Genomic DNA, 22,076 nt, shown 5'->3' with positions numbered 1-22,076 from the left:
TGGAGAAGGGGCGGCGGAGTCGGCCTGAGTTCTGGCTATCCCTGGGCTGGGGCCTTCAACAGCCTGAGGCCTGGTGGGAGGCTCAGAGGCGGCCTCCATAGCAGCATGGCCACAGGCAGGCCGGCCAGAGGGCATGGCCCGAGGGGGCCACCGCTCCTCTGGGGTCCTGGGTCAGGGGCTGCCTGGCCTGGACCTGGGAACAGCTCGTTCTCCTGCCCTTGCTGGCTCATGGCCGGGAGCACCAAGGCTTCTGGGAGACCCAGCGGGGCTGGTTTCAATCCCGCGTTCCATCAGCCGTGCCTGGGAGCCCAGCCGGGGTGTTCGGGTGTGCACAGGTGGCTTGGGGTGCCGGAGCGGCTGACAAGCACAAGTTCTTCTCACCACAGAAGGAAAGCAGGCCGGGGCTGGGGTCACGAGGAGGACGGGACACTCACAACATGAGAGGTGTTCTGTCTGGCTGGGGGCGGGTGTGGCAGCGATGAGGGATCAGAGCTGGGCTGAGGATGGCCAAGGAAGCAGAGGACTTAGGTTTCTCTTGTTTTTGTACAGAAATCATACACACAGAACTTCACACCTCCTAACCAAAAAAAATAATATATATATAATATATATATATCTCACTAATGTTAAGGAAAAGCGTCGGCTGTGCAAAAGTCCCCTCTGTCTCTGTCACGTGGGAGGCTCCGGAAGGGCCCCGCGGGCCGGGCCGTGTGAGCAGCTTCTGCAGGCCGGCGTCCGGGCAGTGGCGGCTGTGGCGCGGAGGCTCTATCTGGACGTGTCCATGTTCTCCTCTTTAAAGTTACTGCAGTGTTCCATCACCTTGCTGGGGACAGCAGGGCGGGAGGGTTGGAGGGTGGCTTGGGTGTTGAGTGATGCTGGCGCTGACACAGTGCCGGGCACCCAGGCGCGGCCCCCGCCGCCCAGGGCCGCTCTGCCCGTCCCACCGCCCCGGCACCCGTGGCTGGGTCATCCCCGCCAGGTGCGGCAGCACGGGCCTGCCATCTCAGAAGGCAGGAGGCTGACACCGAGGGTCACAAGTGCCAGGCCAGCTGCTTCAATTTAGTGAGACCGGTTTAAAATAAAAAATAAACTGGGCGTGACTGCACGTTTCTAATTCCAGTACTTAGGAGGCTGAGACAGAGGATCGCAGGTTTGAGGACAGACTCAGCTGGTCCTTTTCTTCTGGTACTAGAGACTAAACTCAGAGGCAATCAAACTCTGAGCTCTACCCTTAGCCTTAAACCCCGCATTTTTTTTTTTTTTTCAGTACTAGGGATTGAACCCGGGGCCATTTCACCTTTGAGCTACATCTTTAGCCCTATTATTTATTTATTTATTTATTTATTTATTTATTTATTTATTGTGGTACTGGGGGTGGAACCCAGGGGCTTGTTTACCTCCGGGCTACACTCCCAGACCTATTTCATATTTTATTTGGAAACAGGGTCTCATTAAGTTGCTGAGAGCCTCACTCAGTAGCTGAGGCTGGCTTCGAACCTGTGTGATCCTCCTGTCTCAGCCTCCTAAGTGCTAGGATTACAAGTGTGCGCCACCACGCCTGGCTTTTATTCTTTTTTTTTTTTTGTGGGTCTGGGGATGGAATCCAGGGACATTCGACCTCCGAGCTACACCTCTTGCCCTATTTTTTATTCTTTATTTTTAATCAGGGTCTCACTGAGTTGCAAAGGGCCTCACTAAGTAGCTGAGGCTGTCCACGAACTGCGGTCCTCCTGTCTCAGCCTCTCAAATGCTGGGATTATAAGCATGTGACACCATGCCCGGCTGCTTTTATTCATTTTTGTTGTTGTTGTTTTTGGTGGTACTGGGGTTCCTGGAAACCCTTCTACCTCCGGGCTACACTCCCAGACCTATTTTATGTTTTTATTTGGAAACAGGGTCTCTTAAGCCAGCGAGGCTGGCTCCGAACCAGCGCGATCCTCCTGTCTCCGCCTCCCAAGCACGGGGATTACAATGTGTGCGACCACGCCCGGCGCTTTCATTTATTTTGAAACAGGGTCTCACTAAGTTGTGGAGGGCTTCACAAAGTAGCTGAGGCTGACTGTGAACTTAGGATCCTGTCTCAGCCTCCCAAGTACTGGGATTACAAGTGTGCGCCAGCACTCTCATCTTTTTATTTTGAAACAAGGTCTTGCTAGGTTGATGAGAGTCTGACTACTTGCTGAGGCTGGAACCTGCAATCCTCCTGTCTCAGCCTCCCAAGTACTAGGATAATAGGTCTGCACCTGGTTTGGTTTATTCTGTTATTTTGAAACAGGGTCTAAGTTGCAGAGAGCCTCACTAAATTGCTGAGGCTGTCTTCAAACCTGTAATCCTCCTGTCTCAGCCTCCAAGTACTGGGATTACAAACACGTGCCATCATGCCCAGTTTATTGTTTATTAATTTATTAATTTTCTTATTTATTTATTTATTTTTGTGGTACCGGAGATGGAACTTAGGGGCATTCTACCTCCAAGCTATACCCTTAGCCCTTTTTTTTATTTTGAAACAAGGTCTTACTAAGTTGTGGAGGGCCTAAGTAGCTGAGGCTGTCCATGAACCGTGATCCTCTGGTCTTAGCCTCCCAAATGCTGGGGTTACAAGCCTGTACCACCACACCTGGCTGTTTTTTATTTTGACTCAGGGTTTTTACTAAGTTGAAAAGGCTAGCCTGGAACCTGTGATACTCCTGTCTCAGCCTCCTGCCTCCTGAGATTGAAGGCCCGTGCCACCACACCTGGCATGCTGGTGATTTTCAGGACTCTTTTGGTACCAGGGCTTGAACCCAAGGGCCCTCTATGTCAGCCTGCCAAGAACTGGGATGGTGGGTGTGCGCCATCACGCCCGGGGGAAGAGGAAGTTTGAGAAACTCTCCTTCCGCTATGGCCAAGCCTGCCAATTAACCCTCAGGTCCTGCTTAGACAACAAAGGTGTCAGAAGCAGCTGCCACCTCCGCCCCAGCGGCAACGCCTGGGGAAGGCAGGGGCCCGGAAAGCGCAGCTCTAAGCGGGGTGGTCACGCCATGCAGTGTCACCTGGCACCCTCCAGCTGGACGTCGCTGTCCACCTCCATGCTCACCCGAGTGGCCCCAGGAAGGTGGCCATTCCTCCCCCCAGAGGCCCTGCTCTGCCCCTCCCTGGCGCCCCAGGCAGAAGCCCATGGGGCTCTTACCGGGCCATCTCCTTGGTCTCCTGCCGTGCGGTCGCCATCTTGGTCACGTCCCTCAGAAGGGGCATCCCGCCTTCTTTGGTCAGCAGGGGACAGTACTTGTCAGCTGTGAGGCAGGGCAGAGGGCTGAGGACTGTGGCTCTTTAACAGCCTGGGCCCTAACCCCCGCTTCAGGACTAGGCTCTCTGCGGGGGGGCCAGGCCGCAGGGTGGGGCTGCTGGGTCCCCTGGAAGCAGGGTGGGTCTTGGGGAAGATGCTTCTCCACTGCGGGCCAAAGTTGTTGCCTCTGTCCCAGGGCTTGTCCAGCTGGAAACGGTATCAAACTAGTGGCCCTAAGCCAACGGTCCTCTGTGAGGTTTTTGTCAGAGTGCAGGTTTTTTTTTGGGGGGGGGGGTCTGGGGATGGAACCTGGGGGCATTCTACCTCCGAGCTACACCCCCTGCCCTATTTTTTATTCTTTATTTGGAAACAGGCTCTCACTGAGTTGCAGAGGGCCTCACTAAATAGCTGAGGCTGTCCGCGAACCGTGATCCTCTGGTCTCAGCCTCCCGAATGCTGGGATTACAAGCGTGCGCCGCCACGTGCGGTTCAGAGTGCAGGTTTCTGAGCCTCTGGGCCTTCTGATTCTACAGAGCCAGGGGCTGCATCCAGGTGCACAGAAAACCCCACCCCCAGGTGATTCCGCTGGTCTGCCAGGCCCAACCGTGGCTCCCCATTTGTTGTGCAGAAGCAGGAAGATTGGTCTTCTTCTTTCTTCTTCTTCCCTCCTCCTCCTCCTCCTCCTCCTCCTCCTCCTCCTCCTCCTCCTCCTCCTCCTCCTCCTTTTTGTGTGTATGTGGTACGAAGGATTGAACCCAGGACATTTTACCTCTGAGCTACACCCCCAGCCCTGTTTATTTTTATTTTGAAATAGGGTCTCACTAAGTTGCTGAGGCTGGCCAAGAACCTGGGATCCTCCTGTCTTAGCCTCTCAAGTGCTGGGATTACGGATGTATACCACCATATCCGGCAGAAAGGGCACTCAGGAGGGGGCAGGGAGCATTAAGACAGCTGCCCAGGGACTCTGGACAGGTTGTCTTCTAGAGATGTGGCAAGGGAAGCCATGATGCTGGCCTCCCACAGAACATGCAGTGTGGAATGCCTTGCTTGGAGGAGGGGTCCCACAGCAGCCCCCTGCAGGGCTCCCCACTCCGAGGTCACATCTGCCTCACTCGGGCAGGTGGGCACTCACGGTAGACAGACACGAGGTTGTACAGGGCCCAGGTTGCCCAGTGCTGGCTCACGGGGGAGATGCCCTGGGGAAGGAGGCGGAGAATTGGCTCAAAGGACCTGCGGGAAGAGAAACCACGGTCACCTTTCCCACCCTCCCTCCCTCCTTCCTTCCTCCCTTCCTCTCTTTTTTTGTGATACTTGGGATTGAACCCAGGGGTGTTCTACCTCCAAGATACATCCTCAGCCCCATTTTATTCTTTATTTGGAAGCAGGGTCTCACTGAGTTGCTGAGAGCCTCACTAAGTAGCCGAGGCTGGCTTCGAACCTGTGTGATCCTCCTGTCCCGGCCTCCCAAGCGCTGGAATTACAAGTGTGTGCAACCACAGCCAGCCTGCGCCCTATTTTTATTCTTTATTTTGAAACAGGGACTCACTAAGTTGCAGAGGGCCTCACTCCAGTAGCTGAGGCTGTCTGCGAACCTGTGACCCTCCTGTCTCAACCTCCCAAGTACTGGGATTACAAACGCGTGCCACCACGCCCGGCTCACTTTTTCTTTTTTCCCTTGGTGTGTGTGATGCTGAGACTTGAACCCCGGCGTATTTTGCCTCTAGCTACATCCCCAGTGCTTCTTTAGAAAATTAATTAATGATAGCCAGGCATAGTGGCACACGCTTGTCATCCTAGTACTTGGGAGGCTGAGCCAGGAGGATCATGGGTTCGTGGCCAGCCCCAGCTACTTAGTTGGGTCCTCCACAACTTAGTGAGGCCCTGTTTCAAGATAAAGAATAAAAAACAGGGTTGGGGGTGTAGCTTGGAGGTAGAATGCCTCTCGGTTCCATCCCCAGTGTCACAAAACATAATCAATATTTATTATTATTATTATTATTATTATTATTATTATTATTATTATTATTTGGTGGTACTGGGATTCCTGGGAACCCTTCTACCTCCAGGCTACACTCCCAGACCTATTTTATATTTTTATTTGGAAACAGGGTCTCCTAAGCCAGTGAGGCCGGCTCCGAACCTGCAGTCCCTCAGTCTCAGCCTCCCATATACTGGGATTACAAGTATGTGCCATCACACCTGGCTTTTTTTTTAATTTAATTTTTAAAATTTTTGAAACACGAGCCAGGCAGGGTGGCGCACGCTTTGTAATCCCAGCATTCGGGAGGCTGAGACTGGAGGATCGCGGTTCACAGACAGCCTCAGCTACTTAGCGAGGCCCTCCACAACTCAGTGAGACCCTGTTTCAAAATAAAGATTAAAAAAAAAAATAGGGCTGGTGGTGTCGCTCGGAGGTTGGATGCCTCTGGGTTCCATCTCTAGACCCAAAAAACACAAAACAAAACAAAACTTTTGAAACAGGATCTCACAAGGTTACTGAAGTCTTGCTAAAATGCTGGGGCTGGCCTTGAAGCTGTGAATCTCCTGTTTGAGCCTCCCAAGTACTGAGATTCAGGCATGTGCCCCGCGCCCGGCTTCCACTGTGGTCCTCAACTTAAATATCCGTCAGCCAGGATCATACAAAGCAGGTGACTTGGTCCCAGAACGGGGAGGGAGACCTGCGCCTGGCGACTCGGCCTCCCTGAGGACTATGGCGGCTTAACTTAAAGGAATGACGGTGTCCTGTAACACTGTAAGACTACTGCAAGAGAGAGGCCGCCGTGGGCATGAGCGAGGGGAGAGCGCGGTGAGGCTCTCGGGTGGGCTCGCACAGGCCCAGGTGATGGCGATGGCGGCGCCGCCCGCCCACCTGTAGTTGATGTTCCTCCGGGAGTTGATGTCCCAGCTCTGGATGGCCGTCCACATGCGCTCCTCCACCTCCGCCCGCCGCGGCTCGCAGACGCCCCAGGCCTCGGGCCCGTCGAACATGATGTGCGAGAGGACGCCGCAGGCGTTGTAGGACACCTCGATGCCGTCCGCCTCGCTCTCCAGCAGGTCGCTGCCGGGACGAGGAGGGAAAAATGGAGTCCCCGTCCCTCCCCGGATACTGACCGCCTCTGGACTGCAATTTATAACCTCAGGAGGCCGCCCGCGCTGCTGCTTACATCTTTATGACCCAATGTGTAGACCCAGACCCCTAAAAGGGATTTGAGGTTACTTCAGAGATGGTTACCAGAGGACCATTTATGGCCCATTGAAAGAACAAGAAACCGCATTAGAGAGACGAGAGGATTATAGCAAGCAGTGGCTGTGTGTAACAGAAACCCAGCCTAAGGGCGATGTGGCAGCTGCGCACGGACCAGGTTCCAAGCGTCCTGGCAGCCAAGGTGAAAAGGGCCAGGCAAGGTACCCACCTGAAGACGCTGATGAACTGCGAGGTCATCAGCTGAGGCCGCAGCTCCCTCACCTCCGCCACGTTCCCCAGCAGCCCCAGCATGTTCCGGTGCAGCTCCTGCTTCTCTGGGAATTCCTGAAAACGGGAGCCCGTGGGGTCAGTTAACGCCAAGGCTTTACGGGCCATCCGAGCAGGGCCGAGAGCTTGTTACAGCCTGCGGTCCCCTCCCCAGAGCCCCGGCAGAGCCGGCCACGCTGGAGGAAGAGCTCGCTGCTGCTTCTGTCCTCATTTCCTTCTTCTCCTTCAAGTCTGCAGAACTGGAGATTGAACCCAGAGCCTTTCTACATCTGACCTACACTCCCAGCCCTTTTTTGGTTTTGGTTTTTTCCATGGTACTGGGGATTGAAATCAGGGGCATTTTACCTCTGAGCTATGCCCAGCGCCCTATTTTATTTATTATTTTGAAGCAGGGTCTCACTAAGTAGTGGAGGGCCTCACTACGTTGTTGAGGCTGGTCACAAACTGGCAATCCTCTTGTGTCAGACTCTCAAGTACTGGGGTTATAGGCAGGTGCCACCACACCCAGATCCAGATTTTTTTTTTTTTTTTTTTGCGGGTCTGGGGATGGAACCCGGGGCATTTGACCTCCGAGCTACAGCCCCTGCCCTATTTTTTATTCTTTATTTTGAAACCGGGTCTCACTGAGTTGCAGAGGGCCTCACTAAGTAGCTGAGGCTGTCCACGAACCCCGATCCTCCGGTCTCAGCCTCCTGAATGCTGGGATTACAAGCGTGCACCACCACACCCGGCTCCAGATGTTTTTTATTTTTTTATTTTTTTATTTTTGTGGTACTGGGGATGGAACCCAGGGGCTTTCTACCTCCAGGCTACACTCCCAGACCTATTTTATATATTTTAAAAATTTGGAAATAGGGTCTCTTAAGTGAGCAAGGCTGGCTTCAAACCTGTGTGATCATCCTGTTTTCGCCTCCCAAGTGTGGGGATTACAAGCGTGCACCACCACAGTAGGCATCCCAGACCTATTTATTATTATTATTATTTGGTGGTATTGGAGTTCCTGGAAGCCCTTCTACCTCCAAGCTACACTCCCAGACCTATTTTATACTTTTTTATTTAGAAACAGGGTCTCTTAAGCCAGCGTGGCTGGCTTTGAACCTGCACAATCCTCCTGTCTCTGCCTCCCAAGCACGGGGATTACAGCGTGCGCCACCATGCCCGGCAATTTTTTATATTTTATTTGGAAACAGGGTCTCACTAAGTTGCTGAGAGCCTCACTAAGTAGCTAAGGCTGGCTTCAAACCTGCGTGATCCTCCTATCTCAGCCTCCCAAGTACTAGGATTACAAGCGTGCGCCACCACGCCTGGCCAGCTGTTTTTATTTTTAATTATTTTATTTATCTATTTTTGGTACTGGGGGTGGAATCCAGAGTGTTCTTCCTTTGAGCCACACCTTTGTATTTCCCCCCCCCCATATTGCGGTTGGAATCCAGGGCATTCTACCTCCGAACTACACCCCCAGCCTGATATTTTATTCTTTGTTTTGAAACAGGGTGTCACTGAGTTGCAAAGGGCCTCACTAAGTAGCTGAGGCTGTCCTCGACTGTGATCCTCCTGTCTCAGCCTCCCGAGTACTGGGACTGCAGACCTGCTGCGGCTGAGGTCTCCACGGAGCCCGGCCTGCCTGGGGAGCCTGGGAAGTCCTGCCTGGGGAGCCGGGGCTGGGTTGGGCCCTGGAGTTGGGCGGGCGGGCTGCAGAGAGCCCAGCGGGCAGGCGCCGATGGCAGTGCGGCACCCGCGGGGGCGCGGGCAGGGCGCGGACGCGCTACCTTCAGGCAGTCCAGGAAGAGCTTCATGCCGCTGAAGTTGAGGAACATCTCGCAGTTGTCGGGCGTCTCGTCCGTGATGTTCCACAGGGCGCTCCAGGAGAACTCCATCACCTGGTCACACTGCGAGGGTGGTGGGCTCAGCCGGGCTCCTGGCGCCCCGCCCGTGACGTGACGCGCGTCCCCAGGGGCGAGCCCGGCCCCTGGGCTTGGGGACCCAACTTACCGTCTTGTCCAGCAGCTTCTTCTGGATGAGCTTCAGCATGGTCTGCGGGGGAGAAGGGACTTGCCAGGGTGGCTTCCAGAATGACCCCGGCCCCAAGAAGACCAAGAACGGGGCGGAGCGGGGAGAGCCGGCGCGGCTCCTGGGGGCTGCTCCGGGGCCGGCACAGCCTCGGCCTCTTGGGCCCTGGGGGCGGGGCCTGGGCCCTGGGGGCGGGGCCTGGCTGCGGCCCCGCCCCGCGCTGCCCCGGCCTTTGGCCACCCGGTGTGGCAGGCAGGTGCCCCCCACCCAGGGTGTTTGTGGTGCTGGGGATAGAACCCAGGGGTGCTCTACAATTGAGACACCTCCAGACAGGTTTTGGTTTTTATGGTACTAGGGACTGAACCCTAGCACCAGGGCATTCTACCTCTGAGCTACACCCCCAGCCCTATTTTATTTTTTATTTGGAAAATTTGGAAGCAGGGACTCACTAAGTTGCTGAGGCCAGCCATGAACCTGTGATCCTCCTGCCTCAGCCTCCCACGTACTGGGATTGCAGATGTGTGTCGCCACACTTGGCTCATCTCCAGACGTTTAGTTTTTAGTCTAAGAAAGGGTCTCATTAAGTTGCGCAGGCCTCGAACTTGTGTTCCTCCTGGCTCAGCCTCCCCAGTAGCAGGGATTATAGGCATGTACCACTGCTTTTTTTTTTTTTTTTTGGTGGTACTGGGAATGGAACCCAGGGGTCTTCTACCTCCGGGCTATAATCCCAGACCTATTTTATATTTTATTTGGAAACAGGGTCTCTTAAACCAGGTGAGGCTGGCTTTGAACCTGCGCGATCCTCCTGTCTCAGCCTCTCAAGCGTACCACTGCTTCTGATCAACACACACCCTTCCTTCCTTCCTTCCCTCCCTCCCTCCCTCCATTTATTTCTTTCTCTCTCTTTTTCTTTCTTTCTTTCTCTCATACTGGGAATGGAACCCAGAGGCTTTCTATCTCCGGGCTACACTCCCAGATCTATTTTATACTTTATTTGGAAACAGGGTCTCACTAAGTTGCTGAGAGCCTCACTAAGTAGCTGAGGCTGGCCTTGAACCTGCAGGATCCTCCTGTCTCAGCCTCTCAAGTGTTGGGATCCCAAGAGGGCGCCATCACGCCCCGGCTAAAACAATTATTTAAAGTTGAATGCAGTGCTTGAGGTGCTGTGCCCGGCCAGGCTAGGAAGCGGTTCCTCCTCCACTAGGAGATGACTGGGCGCAAGGGTGAAGGGCAGGCATGCTGATCTTCCCACTGAGCTGACCACTGAGGGGGCTGGCACTGAGGAGGCCACTGCTGACACATTCAACCCCCGCTGGGCTGCGTAAAGGGGCACCCAATCTGGTCAAGGAGGTGCAAGCGGGAGCTGGTGGATGAGTGGAGGGGCTGAAGAGGGGCAGGAACTCTATGGGTCAGAAGCAACATTCACCAGTAAGAAATTCCTCCAAGCCCAATGTGGTGCCCAGTACTCAGGAGGCTGGGAAAGGAGGATCGCAGGTTCAAGGACAGTCTCAGCAGATAGTGAGGGCCTCTGCAAGTTAGTGAGACCCTGTTTCAAAATAAAGAATAAAAAATAGGGCTGGGGGGTGTAGTTCAGAGGTAGAATGCTCCTGGGTTCAGTCCCCAGTTCTGTGAAAAAAAAAGGAAAGAAAAAGAAAAAAAAAAAAATCCCTCCGGAGCTGGGGCCGTAGCGTGGGGGTAGAGCGCGCGTCCCAGGCCGGGCTCCGATCCCCAGCGGCACCCGGGGCTCAGCACACGCTCCGCCCCCCCCCCCCACACGTGCAGGCCCTCCTTGGGGCGAGGTGGGATGGGGCGGGCAGGAGGGGAGGCAGCACGCACCACGACGAAGCCCATCTTGCCCACGGTCTCCTTGTGGTCGCTGTCCACCTGGCAGACCAGGGCGTTGCACAGGTGCACGGCGATGCGCTGGATGGACTCGTCCTGCCGCGTGGGGCTGAGGATGCTGAGCAGCAGCGCGTTGACCCGGCGGTACTGGAACTCCAGCTCTTCGGGGATGCTGAAGTTACAGAGCGTCAGGCAGCAGTTCCGCTGCACCTGGGCCGGGGCAGGAGACAAGCAGAGCGCGTTGAGGGGCAGACTCGGCCCGGGGCTGGGGGCTCTCTGGAGGAACAAGGTCGCCCAGCGTTAGGAGGGTCCAGGGGGACTCTCTGGAGGAGGCTACGGGCTTTTAAAAAAAACAACTTTGTTTTTTAAATGAAATATTTACCGAGAGGAATGCAAAACCCACAAGTGTACAATTTCCTAAATAATTATAAGCTGGGCGTGGTGGCACACACCTGTAATCCCAGTACTTGGGAGGCTGAGACAGGAGGAGCGCAGGTTTATTATTTTTATTTGGAAACAGGGTCTCTTAAGCCAATGAGGCTGACTTCGAACCTGCTTGATCCTCCTGTCTCTGCCTCCCGAGCGCGGGGATTACAAGCGTGCGCCACCACACCCGGCTCTAGCCCAATTTTTTATTCTTTATTTTGAAACAGGGTCTCACTGAGTTGCAAAGGGTCTCACTAAGTAGCTGAGGCTGTTCACAAACCTAGATCCTCCAGTCTTAGCCTCCCGAATGCTGAGATTATAAGCGTGCGCCACCACACCCGGCTTCTATTTTTTGTTCTTTTTATTTGAAACTGGGTCTCACTGCGTTGCCAAGGTCCTCACTGAGAAGCTGAGGCTGGTTGTGAACCTGCAAACCTCCTGTCTCAGCCTCCCAAAGGCTGGGATTACAAGCGTGCACCACCACGCCTGCCTTTTTTTTTTTAATGGTACTGGGGATTGAATCTACCTCCATGCTATACCCTCAACCCAACTGTATTTCTTATTTGGAAAAAGGGTCTCTCTAGGTCGATGAGAATCTTACTACTAGATGAGGTTTTCCTCAAATCTGCGATCCTCCTGTCTCAACTTCCCAAGTACTGGGATTACAGGTGTGCCCCACCATGCCTAGTATATGTATGGGTGTGTGTGTGTGTGTGTGTGTGTGTGTGTGTGTGTGTTGGTATATATATATATATATATATATATATATATATATATATATATATATTGTGTGTGTGGTGGTACTGGGATTGGAACCCAGGGCTTTTCTACCTCCAGGCTACACCCCAGCCCTATTTTATACTTTATTTGGAAACAGGGTCTCACTAAGTTGCTGAGAGCCTCACTAAGTAGCTGAGGCTGGCTTCGAACCTGCGCGGTCTTCCTGTCTCTGCCTCCCAGGCACGGGGATTACAAGCATGCGCCACCACGCCCGGCTATTTATTTGTGTGTATGTGTGTGTGTGTGTGTGTGTGTGTGTGTGTGTGTGTGTGTGTTACTAGAGATTGAACCTAGAGGCCTTCCTCTGAGCTCTACCACCAGCCCTATTTTTTTTATATTTATTTATTTATTTATTTGGTGGTACTGGGGATGGAACCCAGAGGCTTTCTACCTCCAAGCATTTTTCTATTTCTCAGGCATTTTTTCTATTTTATTTGGAAACAGGGTCTCACTAAGTTGCTGAGAGCCTCAGTAAGTAGCTGAGGCTGGCTTCGAACCTGTGCGATCCTCCTGTCTCGGCGTCCCAAGCGCGGGGATTACAAGCGTGCGCCACCACGCCCGGCTCTATTTTTTTAGTTTTTAGTTTCAAGCAGGGCCTCACTGAGTTGCTGAGGCTGGCCCTGCACCGTGAGCCTCCTGTCCCAGCCTCCTGAGCAGTGATTACAAGCCTGCGGCACCATCCTGCGTAATTGGTAATGTGAGCAAGTTTATTATAAATTATGAAAGCAATACTTACTCACTGCAAAAAGTTTATACAATACTATCTGAGCAAAAAAAGTTTTCCTTTTCGCTTCCCAGAGGTGATCGAGCTGTTAGGAGTTTGGGGCACAGCTGGGTGTGGTGGACGCTCGTATTTTGGCACGTGGAGAGTGCAGGTTTGAGGACAGCCTCAGCAACGCAGCGAGACTCAGCAGCCTAGCAAGACCCGTTTCAGGACAAACGATGATGATGATGATAATTAATAATAATAATAATAATAATAATAATAATGATGACGACAGAAAATGGGCAAGGGTGTAGCTTGGATGTAGAGGGCCCTGGGTACAATCCCCAGTACCAAAAAAAAAAAAAAAAAAAAATTCTGGTGCACATTTTTCTACAAACCTTTTCTACATTTCTCCATCGTGTTAATATTTGGGTACAGCGAGGTACACAAACGGGTATCATATAGATTGGTTCAAAACTTCCCTTTACTAACCAACATGCGTTAGACAGCTTTCCACGCTGGATGTGACATATAGATTCTACCACAATAGTCCATCTGTGGGGGACCGTATGGTACATTTCCAAGTCCCTGTTCCTAAAACATTTTGATTTTCTGACTTCTACTTAATAATAAGGGTATATGCATGTTTGTGTCTATTTTTTTTCCCCGGGTCTGGGTATGGAACCCAGGGGGCATTCGACCTATGAAGCGTGCGCCACCATGCCCAGCTCATGTCTGTCTTCTTTAATCTAAGGGTCTTTCTTCTTTTTCTTCTTTTTAAGCTCTTTGCAATGCTGGGGATAAAAACCAGTGCATGGTAGGTATGCCACTGAGCATACCCCAGCCCCACTCAGTATGCCCCAGCCCCCACTGTGGCCCTGGGGATTCAACCCAGGAGTGTTCTCCTTCTGAGTTACATCCTCAGCCCTATTTTATTTTATTTTATTTTTTTGCAATACTGGGGATGGAACCCAGGGGCATTCTACAGCTAAGCTACAGCATTAGTCCTATTTTCTATTTTATTTAGAAACAGGGTCTCACTAAGTTGCTGAGAGCCTCACGAAGTCCTTGAGACTGGCTTCAAACTTATGCGATCCTCCTGTCCCAAGACTCCCAAGTACTGGAATTACAAGTATGTTCCAGCACACCAGGCTCTATTTATTTATTTATTTATTTATTTATTTATTTATTTATGGTACTGGGGATGGAATCCTGGGGCATTCTACCCTCAAGCTACACCCCCCAGCTCTATTTTTTATTTTGAAACAGGGTCTCGCTGAATTGAAAAGGGCCTAAGTAGCTGAGGCTGTCCAGAAACCCTGATCCTCATGTCTCAGCCTCCCAAATTCTGGGATTATAAGCATGTGCCACCACACCTGGCTCTATTTCTTTATTTTATTTTATAATTTTTGCAGTACTGGAGACAAAACACAGGGGCATTCTACCTCCAAAGTATACCCCCAGCCCTAATTATTTCCTCCTCCTCCTCCTCCTCCTCCTCCTCCTCCTCCTCCTCCTCCTCCTCCTCCTCCTCCTCCTCCTCCTCTTCTTCTTCTTCTTCTTCTTCTTCTTCTTCTTCTTCTTCTTCTTCCAAGCTACACCCCAACCCTATTTTTTATTCTTTATTTCGAAACAGGGTCTCACTGAGTTGCAAAGGGCCTCTCTAAGTAGCTGAGGCTGTCCATGAACCGTGATCCTCCTGTCTCAGCCTCCTGAATGCTGGGATTACAAGTGTGCACCACCACGCCTGGCTCTCTATTTCTTATTTTTGTTATGGGGTCTCACAGAGCTCCCGAGTCTGGCTGAGAAGCTGTGATCCTCCTGTCTTAGCCTCTCATGCGTTAGGATTACAAGTATGTGCCACCAGGTCTGGCTGATTTTTATTTTTTATATCATAATTAAATTGCTCTATAATAAAAACGTATATTGTTTTATAATAAAAGTAGCTATTAGAAAAATATACTCCCCAGCAGAGTGTTATGGTTCAGAGGCTGAGGACTCGCACAGCTGAGGCACAGGTGGGAGCCGGGACCCCTGGGCCTCCACCTGGAGCAGAATGGCGGGGGGCTGGCGGGGTTGCTTCCAGGACGTGTGCCAGGTCGGGGGCCTGGGGTGCTGCGTGGGAAGGGGAGCTGGAAGTCTCCCCGAGCCGCTGAGCCCCGGGGCAGGGAAGGCTGTGGCGGGCGGGGGCTCACCGTCACCTCCTGGTAGGACTCCATGCCGTTCAGCACCACCTGGATGACCTGCCGGCGCAGCTTGACGCTCTGCTCCGCGCGGTACTCGGAGTTGGTCAGGTAGAAGAGGGCGGCGCTGCCTGTCACTTGAATGTTCTTGTCATACTTGTGGCATTTGAGGGCCGTGATGACCAGCTGTGGAAGACAGAGCGGGGCCCGGCTGGAAGTGCGTGGAGGTGGGCAGGAACTCGGCGGGCCGGGAGGGCATCGGGCACTGCGGGAGGGACGGGGCTTGGAAGTGACGGCTGGCTGTCCCCTGGGGACGAGGAGAGGTGCGGAGGCACAGGGGCTCCGGAGTCCACGGGCTCTGCCACACGCAGCACCCAGCAGGGACGGGCGGGGCCCGAGGGCCCAGGTCTGGGGCTGACCTTGAGGGCCCGCAGGAGCTGGTGGCAGCGTTCAATGCGCGCGATGTCAAAGAGCAGGTTGATGGCCCGGGAGGTGACCTCAGGCCGGTGCTCCGTGTAGGCCTCGATGGCGTTCAGCACCTGCTCCTCATTTTTGTCACCACTGACCTGGGGATGGGAGATGTTTAGACCCCCGGGAGGCTGGGGGTCCCCACCCAGCTGGGGCTCTGGCCCGGAAGCCCTGCCGCCCGGCCCTCCTCCCAGGCACGCCCTCCTCCCAGGCACGCCCTCCTCCCAGGCCCTCCTCCCAGGCCCTCCTCCCAGGCCCTCCTCCCAGGCACGCCCTCTCACTTTGTAAGCTGGAATGTGTGTGAGGCGGCACAGCGAGGTCTCGAAGAGCCCGAGGAACTGCAGCGGCCTCTTCAGAGCCCGGAAAGGCGCGATGCTGCTCTTGCAGGGCTCCACGCTGGGAAGGGCAGAGCGCTGGAGCCAGCGGGGCCAGGCCCCACCTGCCCCCAGGAAGGAACGCGTGTACTGGACGCGCTCTCTTCTACTGCCTCCAGACTCATCTTCTTTTTAGTGTTTGGGGACATAGATCCCACTTTATTTTTTTCTATCTATCTGTCTATTTATTTATTTATTCACTCATTTATTTTTATGTTACCAGGAATGGAACCAAGGGTGTTTTACCTCTGAATTACCTCCAGCCCTAATTTATTTATTTATTTATTTATTTATTTATTTATTTATTTATTTGTGGTATTGGGGATGGAACCCTTCTCTGGGCTACACTCCCAGACCTATTTTATATTTTTATTTGGAAACAGGGTCTCTTAACCCAGAGCAGCTGGCTTTGAACCTGGCAGATCCTCCTGTCTCCACCTTCCAAGAGCGGGGATTATAAGCATGTGCCACCACACCCGACTTATTCTTTTGTTTTTGAAACAGGGTCTCACTGAGTTGCAGAAGGCCTCACTAAGTAGGTGAGGCTGTCCACAAACCGTGATCCTCCTTTCTCAGCCTTATTTGTTTGTTTGTCTTGTTTTTGGCAGTACTGGGGATTGAACCCAGGAGCATTCTACCTCCTACCTACACTCCCAGCCTTATTTTCTTCATTATTATTATTATTATTATTATTATTATTATTATTATTTTCGGTACCGGGGATGGAACCAGGGGCATTGTAACTCAGAGTTATACTCCAGCCCTATTTTTAGTCTTTTTACTTTTATTTTATTTTTCTTGTGGTACTGGAGGTAGAAACCCAGGGCTTTCTACCTCCAGGCTATACCTCAGCTATTTTTTATAATTTATTTGGAAACAGGGTCTCACTAAGTTGCTGAGAGCCTCACTAAGTAGGTAAGGCTGGCTTTGAACCTGTGTGATCCTCCTGTCTCAGCCTCCCAAGCATTGGATTACAAGCATGCACCACCACGCCCGGCATAGTCTTTTTATTTTTGAAACAGGGTCATACTGAGTTGCAGAGGCCTCACTAAGTAGCTGAAGCTGTCCACTGTGATCCTCCAGTCTCCGCCTCCTGAATGCTAGGATTACAAGTGTGCGCCACCAAGCCTGGCTTATTATTTATTTTTTGAGACAGGGTCTCGCTGAATTGTGGAGGGCCTCACTAAGTAGCTGAGACTGGCCTTCAACCTGCAATCCTTCTGTCTCAGCCCCCCAAGTACTAGTATTACAAATTTTATTTATTTATTTTTTTTTTTTGGTGGTACTGGGGTTCCTGGAAGCCCTTCTACTTCCGGGCTACACTCCCAGACCTATTTTTGCATTTTTATTTGGAAACAGGGTCTCCTAAGCCAGCACGTGTGGCTGGCTTCGAACCTGCGCGATCCTCCTGTCTCCTCCTCCCAAGCGCGGGGATTACAAGCGTGCCCACCACGCCTGGCTAGGATTACAAATTTTTACCACCACACCTGGCTCATCCAGCCCTATTTTAATTTTTACTTTGAAGCAGGATCATTACATTGCTGAGGCTGTCCTCCAACCTTTGATCCTCCTGTCTCAACCTCTCAAATACTGGGATTATAGGCATGAACCCCCACGCCCAGGTGTTGGACTTTTTTTTTTTTTGAAACAGAATCTCACTGAGTTGTTGAGGGTCTCATTAAATTGCCGAGGCTGGCTTCAAACCTGTGATCCTCCTGTCTCAACCTCTCAAATACTGGGATTATAAATTGTGTCATCATGCCGGGTTTGGACCCCACCTTTTTTTTGTGTGTGTGGTACTGGGGACAAAACCCAGGGACATTCAACCTCCGAGCTACAGCCCCAGCCCTATTTTTTAATCTTTATTTTGAAACAGGATCTCACTGAGTTGCAAAGGGCCTCAGTAAGTAGTAGCTGAGGCTGTCCCTAAACCACAATCCTTCTGCCTCAGCTTCTGGAATGCTGGGTTACAAGTGTGCATCACCATGGCAGGACCCCACCTTTTGATGGAAGCACGGCAAGGTCACATTGTAGCAGAAGATGTGGGGTGGGAATATTACTGGGTTCATCTCTGGAAAATACTATTTGCCACTGTAGTGATCGTAAGGGGCGAGCTGATAAGGCAGGCCGCAGCCAGCTCGCATGGGCTCGTGGCCCATTAAGGGCTCACGCCAACTCAGCTGGCTGGGGTTCAAGCCAACCTCAGGACTGACCCACCCAGGCACGACTCTTCGCCAGCACCCTGCCGAGGGCAGACACTGTGGCCTCCTCTCTCCCCACCTCCCCTCACCGGTGCTCCACTGTGTCTGGGTGGCTGCTGGCTTCCCCGCCATTCCTGCCCTGGCCCCAGCCTCAGCTCAGGCTCGCTCTGCCGGAACCCTCCCTCTGGCAGACTTAGTGAGCGTGCACTCAGGACATCACTCTCCCAGCCATCCGACATGACTCGTCGCCCCCACTGCTCTCCCAGACCTCAAGAGGGCAGGGCCCGCCTCCCTGCTTATCTCCAGCACCCAGCTCAGCAGGCGCAGAGCTGAATGGGCCCACAGCAACCGGGAGGAGGAGGGCCTACCTGGTCTGCCCCGCTTCCTCCTCCATCCTGGAGATGCTGCAGTTCTCCAGGATCATGTGGCCGGAGATGTCCAGGGACATCAGGTTCCCCAGCTTTTGCACAAAGAGGCTCAGCACCTTCCGGGTCAGCTTGAACTTGTAGTAGCTGGAGAGGCGGTCTCGAGAGATGTCCAGGTGTCTGGAGGTGGGGTGGGGCCACAGGTCAGGACCTCTGCTCCTTTGGTCCACAGCAGAGGAGGCCCCACACCTGCCCAACTGCTCCAGGGCCTTCGGGAGACATCCTGCTGGGCCCCAGTGCCCCAGACAGCCCGCAGCCCGCTGGAACATTAAGGGATGGACCGTCTCTTCCATCCTCAGCCTCCACCTGGCCAGGGCCCCTGGATCCTCTGGATTGACACCCCCACCCTGCCCAACTGCCCCGGCGCACGTGCGCACGGGCAGCTCACCGCAGTTTGTGCAGCTGGACGATGACACGGATGTGCTCCTCGGAAAGGTCCATGTTGTAGAGCACGAGGGACACCAGGCTGTCCTTCCACTGCGTCAGGAAGGCGGCATCACTGGTCTGAATGCCTGAGAGGTCCAAGGCGGCCAGCGAGGTGAGCGGCCGCAGCAGGGACTCCACAGGGACCCCGTCGATCATGCGGCCCAGGTTGAGGAAGCGCAGGCGGCTGAAGCCCTCGAAGGTAAAGTCCTTGACCAGCACCTGGCAGGTGGGGTTGACCAGGCACTCGTCCTCGCAGCCTCCGGGGTTCTCCTCCTCGTAGAATATGTTCGCGCAGCCGAAGAGGCTCAAGGACACCAGGGTGTGGCTGAAGCTCCGCAGGGTCTGCAGGCTCTTGGCCGACAGCTTCTCGCAGTTGGTCAGGTACAGCTCCACCAGGTCCTGGGGGCAGGCACGCCCGGTGAGCACCAGCACCCCGCCGGCCTTCTGGGGCTGCCGGCTGGGAGGGCTGCGAGGGGGAGGAGCCTGGAGGCGACTCGGGATTGGCGGACTGGCGCTGGCCCCGCCCACTGTCCCCCGGCGCGCAGCCGGCGGTCTCACCTGCTTGCGAATGGCCTCCAGGTCCTGATCCTGCACCAGGTCCTCGCGCAGGTGGATCCGGGTGAGGCGGGTGCTCCGGGGGTCGGAGAAGAGGGTGAAGAAGCTCTCGTGGGGCTCGAAGGCGCAGGCAGTGTTGCCCAGCTCCACATACCTGGCAGAGAAGAAAGCCTGGTTCCAGGAAGGCAGGGCCCTCCTCCTCCTCACAGTACCAGGCTGGATCCTGACCGCTGCAGGGGAGGTTAAGGGTGCTCCAGGAACCAGGAAATGAGGGTGGCTTTCGTGGTGACCTGGTGATGCAGGGGCCTCTTATGGCCAGCAAATCCCAAGCCCTTCCCCCCAGAAGCCTAGAGACTGTCCTGACAGATACCCGCGTGAGTCTCATCTCCGCAGGCACGCTCCCGTGACACCCCCCCCCCACCTAGACGCAAGAGCCTCCCCGCAGGTTGGCTTCCACTCCTTACCAGCCCCTCACAGGACCTTTCAAGCCAGCAATTAAACCAGGCCATTTAGCGTCCGGCCCTCAGTAAGACGCCGCAGATAGCGGCCCTTGTGGGAGTCCTGGGCTGCCGCAGAGGCTCGGACACCATCAATCTAAGCCCTGCCTTGGCTGCTCCCTACCTGGGCAATCTCATTTACGCAACTCAACTTCCCTGGACCGCAGCTGCTTTATCTGTAAAATGGACAGGACTCTGGTCGGCAGCAGCGCCGGTCTGGTGCCTGGCCCACACTGAGCCCTCCCGCACCACTACAGCCCAGCTCTGTGCTCCGCTCCCGCGCTTCCCATCCTGCCTCTGACTCTGGGCTGAAGACCTCCTTTGGGCTGCCCCCTTCCTGGGAGCAGCTCCCTGCAGAGCTGCCTCTGCTCTCAGGAGCCCCTAGCTGTGAAAAGATCTTCTGGGTGTGGCGGTGAATCCACTCTCCCAGCACCAGCGCGCGTGTGGGCGCGCACACACACACACACACACACACACACACATGGCGTTCACTTTGCTCACAGCGCAGGCACATGTGTGTGCAACACACAGTGGGAAGCACCCAGCTCCTTCATTTTACGTGCAGGGTTTTTTCTGCTACTGGAGATGGAGCCCAGGGGCTCCGCCTCTGAGCCACACCCCAGCCCCTCCCTTCCTTCCTTTCATTTTGTAGTACTGGGGATGGAACCCAGGGGCATTCTACCTTCAAGCTACACCCCCAGCCTGATTTTAATTTGGATTTGGAAACAGGGTCTCCCTAAGTTGCGGACAGCCTCACTAAGTTGCTGAGGCTGGCTTTGAACCTGTGATCCTCCTGTCTCAGCCTCCTAAGTACCGGGATTGCAGGCATGCGCCATCACGCCTGGCTTTTTTTTTTTTTTTTTTGGTACTGCGAATTGAACTCACGGCCATTCTCACTGAGTTATACCTCCAGCCCTATTTTTATTTGTATTTATTTTTTATTTTTTTATTTTCTTTTGTGGGTCTGGGGATAGAACCCGGGGACATTTGACTTCCGAGCTACAACGCCAGACCTATTTTCTATTCATTATTTTGAAACAGCATCTCACTGAGTTGCAGAGGGCCTCCCTAAGTAGCTGAGGCTGGCTTCGAACCCGCGCGATCCTCCTGTCTCCGCCTCCCGAATGCTGGGATTACAAGTGTGCGCCACCGCGCCCAGCTTGCTCCAGCCCTATTTTTAAGTCTCTGTTTTTTTGGCAAATGTTCTAGAATTTATTAATTCTAATTTATTCATCTCTAATACTCAACGGTGAACACTTCTCATTACATATTTTCACTCATTAGCTTAAGCAAAATGTTACAGGTCTCACTGTCACCACTGCAATATATTTACTGTGACAGAAGCGAAACCTGTGTCTCAATTTAGCCACATGGACCAGTGTGGACAGTGATCATCGGTGCCCATTCCCATCTAGAATGAGGCTTTATTCTTTATTTCTTTATTATGGTACTGGGGGTGGAACCCAGGGGCTTTCTACCTCCGGGCTACACTCCCAGACCTATTTTATATTTTATTTGGAAACAGGGTCTCACTAAGTTGCTGAGAGCCACACTAAGTAGCTGAGGCTGGCTTTGAACCTGCGCGATCCTCCTGTCTCTGCCTCCCAAGTGCTGGGATTACAAGCGTGAGCCACTATCCCTGGCCTTTATTCTTTTTTTTATTATTTTATTTTTACGGGTCTGGGGATGGAACCCAGGAGCATTTGATCTCCGAGCTATACCCCCTGCCCTCATTTTCTTATTCTTTAATTTGAAACTGGGTCTCACTGAGTTGCAGAGGGCCTCACTAAGTAGCTGAGGCTGTCCACGAACCGCGATCCTCCAACCTCAGCCTCCCAAATGCTGGGATTACAAGCGTGTGCCACCACGCCCGGCTTTATTCTTTATTTTTGAAACAGGATCTTCCTAAGTTTCAGAGGGCCTCACTAAGTAGCTGAGGCTGACCTCGAACCTGCAAGCCTCTGTCTCAGCCTCCAAGCACTGGGATCACAGATGTGTGCCCAGCCATGCAGGTGTTCACATCCTCACCTCCCTGACTGCACACACGTGCTTTCCCATCTGCCTTGTGCCGTGTCAGCCTGCATGTGAGCACGCACCCTGTACACATGCCAGCAGGCACGTGTATGTGCTTTCACAGCCAAGAGCGTCCCGCCATCTCCTGCACACACTCAGGCGAGGACCCCACCCTGCCCACCCTGGCCTTGCTCACTCGTTGACGAGCCGATCACAGATCTCACTGGGCAGGAAGATGTCTGGATGTAGCCGCAGGGTCTCCTTGTCCAGCAGGTAGCCCAGGGTGCCGTCCAGGTTGCGCAGGCAGAAGTCAGTACAGAGCGCCATCAGGGACTCGGGGGTGTCGGAAGCCATGCTGGAGGCAGGCAGGGGGCCGCTCCAGGACAAGGGCCCCTGAGGGCAGCAGTGAGTCCCCGGTGCTCACAGGATCATT

The 22,076-nt window shown here is 53.5% G+C and overlaps 1 protein-coding gene across 4 annotated transcripts; it reads right to left on the bottom strand.

Moving 5' to 3' along the window:
• Nucleotides 1-765: 765 nt before the first annotated feature.
• On the bottom strand, nt 766-22,076 carry ZER1 (zyg-11 related cell cycle regulator; the record flags this gene model as incomplete). Of its 4 annotated transcripts, none has more annotated exons than XM_080709151.1 (15): nt 766-823; nt 3,170-3,272; nt 4,398-4,495; nt 6,135-6,323; nt 6,679-6,794; nt 8,507-8,626; nt 8,730-8,771; nt 10,584-10,799; nt 14,697-14,870; nt 15,104-15,250; nt 15,434-15,548; nt 18,096-18,272; nt 18,541-18,977; nt 19,137-19,287; nt 21,840-22,076. In XM_080709151.1, the coding sequence occupies 15 exons, from the start codon at nt 21,995-21,997 to the stop codon at nt 766-768; spliced, it is 2,301 nt and encodes a 766-aa protein (XP_080565277.1). The 4 variants fall into 4 exon arrangements, with proteins under 4 accessions (XP_080565277.1, XP_080565274.1, XP_080565275.1 ...); XM_080709148.1 differs by having other exon boundaries at nt 18,096-18,311; nt 21,840-21,997; XM_080709149.1 differs by having other exon boundaries at nt 14,703-14,870; nt 21,840-21,997.

The sequence above is a fragment of the Muscardinus avellanarius genome (genome assembly GCF_963383645.1).
Source record: "Muscardinus avellanarius genome assembly, chromosome: 13".
NCBI classification, from domain to species: domain Eukaryota; kingdom Metazoa; phylum Chordata; class Mammalia; order Rodentia; family Gliridae; genus Muscardinus; species Muscardinus avellanarius.
Note: the sequence above shows the minus strand (reverse complement) of the source record. Positions and strands in the feature narration are given on the sequence as shown.